The 12,610-nt window shown below is 38.7% G+C and overlaps 2 protein-coding genes across 9 annotated transcripts; both read right to left on the bottom strand.

Moving 5' to 3' along the window:
- Nucleotides 1-1,076: 1,076 nt before the first annotated feature.
- Nucleotides 1,077-4,934, bottom strand: LOC137098591 (tripartite motif-containing protein 16-like). Of its 4 annotated transcripts, none has more exons than XM_067474994.1 (3): nucleotides 4,697-4,934; nucleotides 4,374-4,483; nucleotides 1,077-2,821 (listed from the first exon to the last, which is right to left on the bottom strand). In XM_067474994.1, the coding sequence occupies exon 3, from the start codon at nucleotides 2,803-2,805 to the stop codon at nucleotides 1,111-1,113; it is 1,695 nt and encodes a 564-aa protein (XP_067331095.1). In that variant the 5' UTR covers nucleotides 2,806-2,821; nucleotides 4,374-4,483; nucleotides 4,697-4,934; the 3' UTR covers nucleotides 1,077-1,110. The 4 variants fall into 4 exon arrangements, with proteins under 4 accessions (XP_067331095.1, XP_067331091.1, XP_067331092.1 ...); XM_067474990.1 differs by having other exon boundaries at nucleotides 4,383-4,483; nucleotides 4,697-4,933; XM_067474991.1 differs by having other exon boundaries at nucleotides 4,383-4,479; nucleotides 4,697-4,933.
- A 2,366-nt stretch (nucleotides 4,935-7,300) lies between these two features.
- Nucleotides 7,301-11,159, bottom strand: LOC137098590 (tripartite motif-containing protein 16-like). 5 transcript variants are annotated; one of them, XM_067474988.1, is made up of 3 exons: nucleotides 10,921-11,159; nucleotides 10,598-10,707; nucleotides 7,301-9,045 (listed from the first exon to the last, which is right to left on the bottom strand). In XM_067474988.1, exon 3 carries the CDS (start codon nucleotides 9,027-9,029, stop codon nucleotides 7,335-7,337), a length of 1,695 nt encoding a protein of 564 aa, XP_067331089.1. In that variant the 5' UTR covers nucleotides 9,030-9,045; nucleotides 10,598-10,707; nucleotides 10,921-11,159; the 3' UTR covers nucleotides 7,301-7,334. The 5 variants fall into 5 exon arrangements, with proteins under 5 accessions (XP_067331089.1, XP_067331090.1, XP_067331086.1 ...); XM_067474989.1 differs by having other exon boundaries at nucleotides 10,598-10,703; XM_067474985.1 differs by having other exon boundaries at nucleotides 10,607-10,707; nucleotides 10,921-11,157.
- Nucleotides 11,160-12,610: the final 1,451 nt, after the last annotated feature.

The following is a 12,610-nucleotide window of genomic DNA, read 5'->3' as shown; positions in this document are numbered from 1 at the left end:
ATAAAAGCCTCCACTCTGCTGGGTTCAGTATTTCCAGCAGATACTGAACCTGGCTGCAGGTTTTGATGCCACTGTGTCACCAGATCGTTAGTGAGGAACAACACTGATGTTGGGTCAGAAGGACTCGATCGCAGCCTTCACTCTGAAGTGACAATTAACCTGACTTGTTCAAACATATGAGGGACTTCCCCAAATCATTGTGACAAATTCGTCGGGAGTAAAACTCTTAAGTGTGTGTTTCCTTAGAACTTAAATTATTCAGATTTCAAAAAAGGTTCCTGAAGAATGTCAACATGGTTTTGGCCTCACAGTGTGTAGTTCTACTAGACAGAGAAGGTTATAAACAGCGCCCTCTGCTGGACAAAGCAACACTTAACATGTAATATAAATGGTGGGCAGATTAAAATAATAACGATGCACTTAAAATACAAGATGCAACTGTCTACATTTACTTGATTAATGTATGTAATGTAATAATAACTAAATAGATAAGCATGAATTCAGTAATCATACATTTTCCCACAATCAGAAAAAATAGTATATGAAAGAAAAGTATTATATTAAGTTTTTCACATTTCCATTTTTTTCTTTTAATTTACATGTGGTTGATTTAATGCAATAAAACCTGAAACAGGGCAGCGTGCACCCAGTGGTTAGCACCGCTGCAGAAGGTCCCCAGTTTGAATCTACCTACTGGCTGCAGCCTTTCTGTGCTGGGTTTGCATGTTGTCTCCGTGCTCTCCATCCAGAGACATGAATGTTCGGTGAATCTGTGACTCTAAACTGCCCGTAAGTGTAATAACTGTGACGTTAGCGTGATCAGTCACAACTACTCTTGTGCTACAATAAACAGCCAAAACAAGAATTCTAACTAAAAACAACGATAATCAGGAATCAAACCAAAGCTACAAGATTACAAATCAATCCACTCTGCTCCACCCAAGCCCCTCTCTCCCTGCTCCACTATGCTCTGCACTGAAATCAATGAAACTCTGTGATTGGTTAGAAGGACGAGCTTCACTCAAACATTTTACAAATGGATGTAAATTAATGAGTTGTTTTGAGGCGTCGAGACCACGTCTTTAAGATACGTTTTAAAGCATTTTCCTGCTAAAAAACTACTCTACAAGAGGTACATTCTGTAGTTTCCAGCTCACACAGCTCAGCACTGTTTCCATTTGGACCATAAAGATAAAAACCAGCATGAAGAGGCTGAGTGAATGTGGTCTGGACTCTGTGGAGGAGAGTCATGGTTTCAGAGACACTGTAGAAGGACAGAATACCTGCACTGTGATCCAGGTACACTCCTATTGTGGAGGACCGAGGACCTGAGACTGGAGTTGTGACATTCTTGTGTCTAAATTCATAACGTGAGCTGTAAATACCTAAAGCCCAGGATGTGTCATTGTCTCCAAATTTTTCATTTACAGTGTCACTGTCTTTGTACGTCACTGCTACTAGAACTCCTGCTTTCCCTTTTTCCACCTCCCAGTAACAACGTCCAATCAGACCCTCTCTACTCAAGACCTGATACTTGTCAGTGCATCTGTCTGGGTGATAAGGATAACTTTGCTCATAATTCACGACTGTTACTTCTCTGTTCTCTTCAGACAATAACAGACGCTTGTTCACTGTATTTGGATCCAAAATGATTTGACGAGAATATGTCAGAAACTCATCTCTGGTCTTTGGCTCCTGTAATAGTAACACACCCATGTCAGTCACTGTCAGTGACATGTTTGTCCATCCCATATCCTGTATGTCCTGTAGTTTTTTAGTGACCTGTGAAATAGCCTCCTGTAACGTATCAAAGTACTGCAAAAAAATTGGTTTGCTTGTGCAGAAAGATGAATATTTCACGAGATGTGTAGGTGAACAATACTTTTGTAGAAACTGGTTGTGATCCTCTGTGTGTGAGAGCTGCTCCAGCTCAGCATCTTTCCTCTTCAGCTCAGTGATCTCCTGCTCCAGCTTCTCCTGAAGCTCTTTGACTCGACTCACTTCAGTTTCCTGCTGGGATCTGATCTGCTGCTTCACCTCAGAGCTTCTTTTCTCAATGAGACGGATCAGCTCAGTGAAGATCTTCTCACTGTCCTCCACTGTTTCCTCAGCAGAGCAATTGAGAGCCTCCACCTCCTGTTGAAGCACCTTCACATCTTTCTCTCTGTCCTGGATTCTCTGCTGGATTTTTTGTCGACTCCCCTCGAGCTCTCTCTGCCTCTCAGTCCTTTCTGCTGCAGCTGAGACTGTGTCGTGGCCTTTATGTTCATCCACAGAGCAGAGATAACAGATAAACTGCTGATCAGTACGACAGAACATCTTCATCACCTCATCGTGACGAGAGCAGATGTTCTCCTGGAGGTTCTTGGAGGGCTCCACCAGCTTGTGTTTCTTTAATGGAGCTACATCATAATGAGGCCTCAGGTGTTTATCACAGTAAGAGGCCAAACAGACCAGACAAGACTTAACAGCTTTCAGTTTTCTCCCAGTACAAAAATCACAGGACACATCTTCAGCTCCAGCATAGCAGTGATCAGCAGGAGCAGCTTGGAGTCCAGTCTTCTTCAGCTCCTCCACTAAAACTGCTAACATGGTGTTTTTCACCAGGACAGGTCTCGGTGTGAAGGTCTGTCTACACTGAGGACAGCTGTGGAGTTTCTTCTCACAGTTTTTATCCCAGTGGGTTTTAATACAGTTCAGACAGTAACTGTGTCCACAGGGAATAGTTACTGGATATTTCAGTAGATCCAGACAGATCGAACAAGAAAAGGTCTCCTGGTCCAGCTTAACTCCTTTCTGCGCCATTTAACGTCTCAATGTACTATAAAAACAAACAAACAAAAAATCACATTAAAAAAACTGGCAAAACCCATAAATTTACTTAAACAGTTAATTTACAGATTCTTCCAAAATTGTTACAATCAAACACCTTCAATAAAATGAAAACACTAATAGTCCAGTGGTAAAACACTTATTTTACAGGTTTTTCCTAGATGATTACGATCAAACACTTCAATTAAGTGTTAACAAATGCTTAAGTTTGTAAAATAACAATTTTATTTATTAAGTCTCCTAAAATACTGTATGAAACAGATTAAAATCACGTCAGACTTAAATAAATACATAATGTTAAAAAACATGTTTTTAACTTGAAACAATATTAGAATATAAGATTTTTGTACAATTTGAGTAAAAGCCTTAAATAAAAAACAATTAGTATAAATATACAATGGTAACAGTAGAAAAGCTTGTTCACATTCTCATAACTTAAACTTTTTAGGACAGCAAAGCCAATTAGTTTGTATTTGCTGAAAAATAAAGACTTTTGGGTTTAAGATTGAAAGATGGCCTGCACATAGAGATATTTGATTTGCAAATGGACGTTTTATTCAGTGTTCCAATACGTTTACGCATGTAAAATTTGATTCACTTGTTAATAAAAAGGTGCTATCCTCCATTTTGTTAAATGTATCTAGGTGAGAACCATCTAAAATTTCTTTTCATATCCATTTGATATTACACCCAAATATCTTTGCCATTTCAATGATTTTAGAGGGGACAATTTAATGTATTCAGATTTACAGTGTTTCCCCTGTAATAGTCCAGGTAGGAAAACATGAATGTAATCAGAGAAAACTGCTTTTAAAAGAATTTCATATGTACAGAGGTTTATGGAAACTAGGAGTTATCGTCACTGGTTTCTTTTACGTTTGCTATAACAAAATCAGTTATATTTTCCTGTGGAACCACAATGCTGCCATATTTGTCTCCTGACTTTCTTTTACATTGTTTTCCACAATATTCCCAACGCCAACACCTGGGGGCTCATTATACTGTACATGTGTGATATTGCATGTGGTCATACCTTATATACAAGGTATTCATTTATAAGCCTTACTTCACAAAAGATCAAAGAATCTGTAGTAGACGTAACAGTGCAACGTAGCAAACAAAGAAAAAATATCCTCCTCCAAATTTCCAGTAATCAGCTGGATCCTTGGTGAGAAGAATTAACAAAAAAGCCACAGTAAGGTTCAGTAAAATGTACCTAATTAGTAGGAATTTTCCATTAGGACATTCCATTGACACTAAAGGAGCCATACTTAATACTGCAGTAAAATATAAAGTTTACAAAGTAGTCACCTGACTCTTAAAATGGACTTAAAGTCTTTTGTACTGCAGTTGATACTAGTATTGGACCTGGCTCTCAGTTGGCTGCCTGTTGTCCCTTTATAAACCTCTTCTCACTCCTTGGTCTAAAACTATACCAACAGACTTTTGTCATTAGCAGTTATCAGTGTTTTTAAAAATCAAAAAGAAACAGCCATGCTATTATCAATATAGTCTGTTTATGAAAAGTGATGGTGTCGTACTGTATCCACCTGCAGTAGCACGGCACTTTTTGCTGAGTCAGTTGTTCCTCTCAGGAAGCTGGACAGCGGGCAGCCGTTGACACTTGGGAGTCTTTCCTGGTCCTCTCTGGCTAACAAGTACACATGATACTTTTCTCAGTCTAATGCTCGTTCCAAAAGCTTTCTTACGTATCTTTTTATGTTTGTTTGAGCTTTAAGCTAACGTTAGCTGACAGGGTAACATTATAATGGCACATGAACACAGGCTAGCAACCCACTGAAATACTGGACCGTGTGGTTCGCGGTTACGCCTCACTTTATAACAACTTTATAAACGTATTTACCTTCTGCAAAGTGTCATACGGCCGTTTATTGTTGGTAAAACCCCTAACGGCCCCTACTCTGCGTAGCTTTTTACAATTTTCACAGGGATCCTCTGTCTTCTCGTCCCAGTGGCTTCTCTTAACTTCCGCTACTTTTGGAACGTACTGGGCCGATGCTTCGAAAGCGCGTGTCGAGAAACCCACAAAGTGTTGAGTGAAGCGCGTGTCGAGGCGTGTAATTGGTTCGGTGAGTGACGGCGACGATGACGTTTGAAGCCTCGCTGCGCGTATTGGTTCAGGATTTGGTTCAAATGTTGCCGCGATGTGCTGCGATTTTTTTTCTTTACTTTATTGTCATTAAAAAAGTTGACAGAGACGTTGTGGTTTATTCTGGTCCATATACAAAATACAACAACAGAACAACAGAGTAGTGCTGGGGGGATTTATTCAAACAAAGAAATGTATCATAGTTTTTATGTTTTTCCTTTGCATTTTCTGAGTAGGAGATTTAAGAACTGTACTGTTTTTCATCATTTCATCTTTAATATCATCTAACTTATTAAATGACATGAAAAGTAAACTAGATACCATCAGGTGAAAGATCTTCAATAAATGTACCAAAAAATAATTTACAAGAATATTAATTATAGATAATTTTAGGGGCATCTTTTTGACTTTGTTGGGAACAAAGAATTTATTGTGTTAAATCCAAATCTTATTGAAGTTAAAAAAAGTGAAAGGTGTGTCTCCATTTGAGGACAGTTTTTAGAATCACACAATTATCCGATATTTAGACGTTTCTTGTGTTTATGTGCAAACACCAATCTTCAGCTGTGGAGGGGCTGCTTTGCATTGTGTGTACTGTAAGATGCTTTAAAAGGGGACAGGAGTTGGGCTGAGGTGCCTTTAACCACTCTTTCATAGTCAGTTTGAGTAATATCAACATTGCATTGTAAGCCAATTTCCATAAGTCCAATGCCTGTTTGTAGACATGAGCTAATTTTATGGGTAATTTCTTACATGTAAAATCACAGCTTAAAAAGAAATGAAGGCTGTCACATTTATTGAACACTATTGTTTAGTGAAACCACCACTTCAACTTACTTTACCTAAGTTGAAAAGTAGCAGTCCTCCTCTAGGACAGTGATTTCTCTGATAAAAGTGTATTTAAACCCTGTTGATAACACGAATGTACAAGTCTGGTCCAGATTAGTTGCTCGTGGGGGGCACATTTCACATATGTGCTGTAAACTGCAAACAAGCTTGAGTTAGTTTAAAATATTTGATAAATACATTTTAGACGGTACAGTGAGAAATGAATAATTTTATTTACATATTTCTTAGTGAATCCTTGTTACACAAATTACATGATCAAAAGTATGTGAACACCCTCTTGCACATTGCATTGATGTGATGGTGATTCAAATATTTATGAGCCTTCGTTCCTATTTCAACATGTTCCAAGGGCAACATACACTGTGTAGCCATAAATATGTGGACACCTAAAAATGACACTCATGTCTTCATGCACAGGCATTAATGTGCTGCCATAAAAGCCTCCACTCTGCTGGGTTCAGTATTTCCAGCAGATACTGAACCTGGCTGCAGGTTTTGATGCCACTGTGTCACCAGATCGTTAGTGAGGAACAACACTGATGTTGGGTCAGAAGGACTCGATCGCAGCCTTCACTCTGAAGTGACAATTAACCTGACTTGTTCAAACATATGAGGGACTTCCCCAAATCATTGTGACAAATTCGTCGGGAGTAAAACTCTTAAGTGTGTGTTTCCTTAGAACTTAAATTATTCAGATTTCAAAAAAGGTTCCTGAAGAATGTCAACATGGTTTTGGCCTCACAGTGTGTAGTTCTACTAGACAGAGAAGGTTATAAACAGCGCCCTCTGCTGGACAAAGCAACACTTAACATGTAATATAAATGGTGGGCAGATTAAAATAATAACGATGCACTTAAAATACAAGATGCAACTGTCTACATTTACTTGATTAATGTATGTAATGTAATAATAACTAAATAGATAAGCATGAATTCAGTAATCATACATTTTCCCACAATCAGAAAAAATAGTATATGAAAGAAAAGTATTATATTAAGTTTTTCACATTTCCATTTTTTTCTTTTAATTTACATGTGGTTGATTTAATGCAATAAAACCTGAAACAGGGCAGCGTGCACCCAGTGGTTAGCACCGCTGCAGAAGGTCCCCAGTTTGAATCTACCTACTGGCTGCAGCCTTTCTGTGCTGGGTTTGCATGTTGTCTCCGTGCTCTCCATCCAGAGACATGAATGTTCGGTGAATCTGTGACTCTAAACTGCCCGTAAGTGTAATAACTGTGACGTTAGCGTGATCAGTCACAACTACTCTTGTGCTACAATAAACAGCCAAAACAAGAATTCTAACTAAAAACAACGATAATCAGGAATCAAACCAAAGCTACAAGATTACAAATCAATCCACTCTGCTCCACCCAAGCCCCTCTCTCCCTGCTCCACTATGCTCTGCACTGAAATCAATGAAACTCTGTGATTGGTTAGAAGGACGAGCTTCACTCAAACATTTTACAAATGGATGTAAATTAATGAGTTGTTTTGAGGCGTCGAGACCACGTCTTTAAGATACGTTTTAAAGCATTTTCCTGCTAAAAAACTACTCTACAAGAGGTACATTCTGTAGTTTCCAGCTCACACAGCTCAGCACTGTTTCCATTTGGACCATAAAGATAAAAACCAGCATGAAGAGGCTGAGTGAATGTGGTCTGGACTCTGTGGAGGAGAGTCATGGTTTCAGAGACACTGTAGAAGGACAGAATACCTGCACTGTGATCCAGGTACACTCCTATTGTGGAGGACCGAGGACCTGAGACTGGAGTTGTGACATTCTTGTGTCTAAATTCATAACGTGAGCTGTAAATACCTAAAGCCCAGGATGTGTCATTGTCTCCAAATTTTTCATTTACAGTGTCACTGTCTTTGTACGTCACTGCTACTAGAACTCCTGCTTTCCCTTTTTCCACCTCCCAGTAACAACGTCCAATCAGACCCTCTCTACTCAAGACCTGATACTTGTCAGTGCATCTGTCTGGGTGATAAGGATAACTTTGCTCATAATTCACGACTGTTACTTCTCTGTTCTCTTCAGACAATAACAGACGCTTGTTCACTGTATTTGGATCCAAAATGATTTGACGAGAATATGTCAGAAACTCATCTCTGGTCTTTGGCTCCTGTAATAGTAACACACCCATGTCAGTCACTGTCAGTGACATGTTTGTCCATCCCATATCCTGTATGTCCTGTAGTTTTTTAGTGACCTGTGAAATAGCCTCCTGTAACGTATCAAAGTACTGCAAAAAAATTGGTTTGCTTGTGCAGAAAGATGAATATTTCACGAGATGTGTAGGTGAACAATACTTTTGTAGAAACTGGTTGTGATCCTCTGTGTGTGAGAGCTGCTCCAGCTCAGCATCTTTCCTCTTCAGCTCAGTGATCTCCTGCTCCAGCTTCTCCTGAAGCTCTTTGACTCGACTCACTTCAGTTTCCTGCTGGGATCTGATCTGCTGCTTCACCTCAGAGCTTCTTTTCTCAATGAGACGGATCAGCTCAGTGAAGATCTTCTCACTGTCCTCCACTGTTTCCTCAGCAGAGCAATTGAGAGCCTCCACCTCCTGTTGAAGCACCTTCACATCTTTCTCTCTGTCCTGGATTCTCTGCTGGATTTTTTGTCGACTCCCCTCGAGCTCTCTCTGCCTCTCAGTCCTTTCTGCTGCAGCTGAGACTGTGTCGTGGCCTTTATGTTCATCCACAGAGCAGAGATAACAGATAAACTGCTGATCAGTACGACAGAACATCTTCATCACCTCATCGTGACGAGAGCAGATGTTCTCCTGGAGGTTCTTGGAGGGCTCCACCAGCTTGTGTTTCTTTAATGGAGCTACATCATAATGAGGCCTCAGGTGTTTATCACAGTAAGAGGCCAAACAGACCAGACAAGACTTAACAGCTTTCAGTTTTCTCCCAGTACAAAAATCACAGGACACATCTTCAGCTCCAGCATAGCAGTGATCAGCAGGAGCAGCTTGGAGTCCAGTCTTCTTCAGCTCCTCCACTAAAACTGCTAACATGGTGTTTTTCACCAGGACAGGTCTCGGTGTGAAGGTCTGTCTACACTGAGGACAGCTGTGGAGTTTCTTCTCACAGTTTTTATCCCAGTGGGTTTTAATACAGTTCAGACAGTAACTGTGTCCACAGGGAATAGTTACTGGATATTTCAGTAGATCCAGACAGATCGAACAAGAAAAGGTCTCCTGGTCCAGCTTAACTCCTTTCTGCGCCATTTAACGTCTCAATGTACTATAAAAACAAACAAACAAAAAATCACATTAAAAAAACTGGCAAAACCCATAAATTTACTTAAACAGTTAATTTACAGATTCTTCCAAAATTGTTACAATCAAACACCTTCAATAAAATGAAAACACTAATAGTCCAGTGGTAAAACACTTATTTTACAGGTTTTTCCTAGATGATTACGATCAAACACTTCAATTAAGTGTTAACAAATGCTTAAGTTTGTAAAATAACAATTTTATTTATTAAGTCTCCTAAAATACTGTATGAAACAGATTAAAATCACGTCAGACTTAAATAAATACATAATGTTAAAAAACATGTTTTTAACTTGAAACAATATTAGAATATAAGATTTTTGTACAATTTGAGTAAAAGCCTTAAATAAAAAACAATTAGTATAAATATACAATGGTAACAGTAGAAAAGCTTGTTCACATTCTCATAACTTAAACTTTTTAGGACAGCAAAGCCAATTAGTTTGTATTTGCTGAAAAATAAAGACTTTTGGGTTTAAGATTGAAAGATGGCCTGCACATAGAGATATTTGATTTGCAAATGGACGTTTTATTCAGTGTTCCAATACGTTTACGCATGTAAAATTTGATTCACTTGTTAATAAAAAGGTGCTATCCTCCATTTTGTTAAATGTATCTAGGTGAGAACCATCTAAAATTTCTTTTCATATCCATTTGATATTACACCCAAATATCTTTGCCATTTCAATGATTTTAGAGGGGACAATTTAATGTATTCAGATTTACAGTGTTTCCCCTGTAATAGTCCAGGTAGGAAAACATGAATGTAATCAGAGAAAACTGCTTTTAAAAGAATTTCATATGTACAGAGGTTTATGGAAACTAGGAGTTATCGTCACTGGTTTCTTTTACGTTTGCTATAACAAAATCAGTTATATTTTCCTGTGGAACCACAATGCTGCCATATTTGTCTCCTGACTTTCTTTTACATTGTTTTCCACAATATTCCCAACGCCAACACCTGGGGGCTCATTATACTGTACATGTGTGATATTGCATGTGGTCATACCTTATATACAAGGTATTCATTTATAAGCCTTACTTCACAAAAGATCAAAGAATCTGTAGTAGACGTAACAGTGCAACGTAGCAAACAAAGAAAAAATATCCTCCTCCAAATTTCCAGTAATCAGCTGGATCCTTGGTGAGAAGAATTAACAAAAAAGCCACAGTAAGGTTCAGTAAAATGTACCTAATTAGTAGGAATTTTCCATTAGGACATTCCATTGACACTAAAGGAGCCATACTTAATACTGCAGTAAAATATAAAGTTTACAAAGTAGTCACCTGACTCTTAAAATGGACTTAAAGTCTTTTGTACTGCAGTTGATACTAGTATTGGACCTGGCTCTCAGTTGGCTGCCTGTTGTCCCTTTATAAACCTCTTCTCACTCCTTGGTCTAAAACTATACCAACAGACTTTTGTCATTAGCAGTTATCAGTGTTTTTAAAAATCAAAAAGAAACAGCCATGCTATTATCAATATAGTCTGTTTATGAAAAGTGATGGTGTCGTACTGTATCCACCTGCAGTAGCACGGCACTTTTTGCTGAGTCAGTTGTTCCTCTCAGGAAGCTGGACAGCGGGCAGCCGTTGACACTTGGGAGTCTTTCCTGGTCCTCTCTGGCTAACAAGTACACATGATACTTTTCTCAGTCTAATGCTCGTTCCAAAAGCTTTCTTACGTATCTTTTTATGTTTGTTTGAGCTTTAAGCTAACGTTAGCTGACAGGGTAACATTATAATGGCACATGAACACAGGCTAGCAACCCACTGAAATACTGGACCGTGTGGTTCGCGGTTACGCCTCACTTTATAACAACTTTATAAACGTATTTACCTTCTGCAAAGTGTCATACGGCCGTTTATTGTTGGTAAAACCCCTAACGGCCCCTACTCTGCGTAGCTTTTTACAATTTTCACAGGGATCCTCTGTCTTCTCGTCCCAGTGGCTTCTCTTAACTTCCGCTACTTTTGGAACGTACTGGGCCGATGCTTCGAAAGCGCGTGTCGAGAAACCCACAAAGTGTTGAGTGAAGCGCGTGTCGAGGCGTGTAATTGGTTCGGTGAGTGACGGCGACGATGACGTTTGAAGCCTCGCTGCGCGTATTGGTTCAGGATTTGGTTCAAATGTTGCCGCGATGTGCTGCGATTTTTTTTCTTTACTTTATTGTCATTAAAAAAGTTGACAGAGACGTTGTGGTTTATTCTGGTCCATATACAAAATACAACAACAGAACAACAGAGTAGTGCTGGGGGGATTTATTCAAACAAAGAAATGTATCATAGTTTTTATGTTTTTCCTTTGCATTTTCTGAGTAGGAGATTTAAGAACTGTACTGTTTTTCATCATTTCATCTTTAATATCATCTAACTTATTAAATGACATGAAAAGTAAACTAGATACCATCAGGTGAAAGATCTTCAATAAATGTACCAAAAAATAATTTACAAGAATATTAATTATAGATAATTTTAGGGGCATCTTTTTGACTTTGTTGGGAACAAAGAATTTATTGTGTTAAATCCAAATCTTATTGAAGTTAAAAAAAGTGAAAGGTGTGTCTCCATTTGAGGACAGTTTTTAGAATCACACAATTATCCGATATTTAGACGTTTCTTGTGTTTATGTGCAAACACCAATCTTCAGCTGTGGAGGGGCTGCTTTGCATTGTGTGTACTGTAAGATGCTTTAAAAGGGGACAGGAGTTGGGCTGAGGTGCCTTTAACCACTCTTTCATAGTCAGTTTGAGTAATATCAACATTGCATTGTAAGCCAATTTCCATAAGTCCAATGCCTGTTTGTAGACATGAGCTAATTTTATGGGTAATTTCTTACATGTAAAATCACAGCTTAAAAAGAAATGAAGGCTGTCACATTTATTGAACACTATTGTTTAGTGAAACCACCACTTCAACTTACTTTACCTAAGTTGAAAAGTAGCAGTCCTCCTCTAGGACAGTGATTTCTCTGATAAAAGTGTATTTAAACCCTGTTGATAACACGAATGTACAAGTCTGGTCCAGATTAGTTGCTCGTGGGGGGCACATTTCACATATGTGCTGTAAACTGCAAACAAGCTTGAGTTAGTTTAAAATATTTGATAAATACATTTTAGACGGTACAGTGAGAAATGAATAATTTTATTTACATATTTCTTAGTGAATCCTTGTTACACAAATTACATGATCAAAAGTATGTGAACACCCTCTTGCACATTGCATTGATGTGATGGTGATTCAAATATTTATGAGCCTTCGTTCCTATTTCAACATGTTCCAAGGGCAACATACACTGTGTAGCCATAAATATGTGGACACCTAAAAATGACACTCATGTCTTCATGCACAGGCATTAATGTGCTGCCATAAAAGCCTCCACTCTGCTGGGTTCAGTATTTCCAGCAGATACTGAACCTGGCTGCAGGTTTTGATGCCACTGTGTCACCAGATCGTTAGTGAGGAACAACACTGATGTTGGGTCAGAAGGACTCGATCGCAGCCTTCACTCTGAAGTGACAATTAACCTG

Source organism: Channa argus, chromosome 14 (genome assembly GCF_033026475.1).
Source record: "Channa argus isolate prfri chromosome 14, Channa argus male v1.0, whole genome shotgun sequence".
NCBI lineage: Eukaryota > Metazoa > Chordata > Actinopteri > Anabantiformes > Channidae > Channa > Channa argus.
The sequence above is the reverse complement of the archived record's forward strand: the minus strand, read 5'-3'. Positions and strand labels throughout refer to the sequence as shown.

Coding starts and splice junctions, on each gene's coding strand:
- LOC137098591 (XM_067474994.1), bottom strand. CDS start 2,805: ATGGCGCAGAAAGGAGTTAAGCTGGACCAGGAGACCTTTTCTTGTTCG.
- LOC137098590 (XM_067474988.1), bottom strand. CDS start 9,029: ATGGCGCAGAAAGGAGTTAAGCTGGACCAGGAGACCTTTTCTTGTTCG.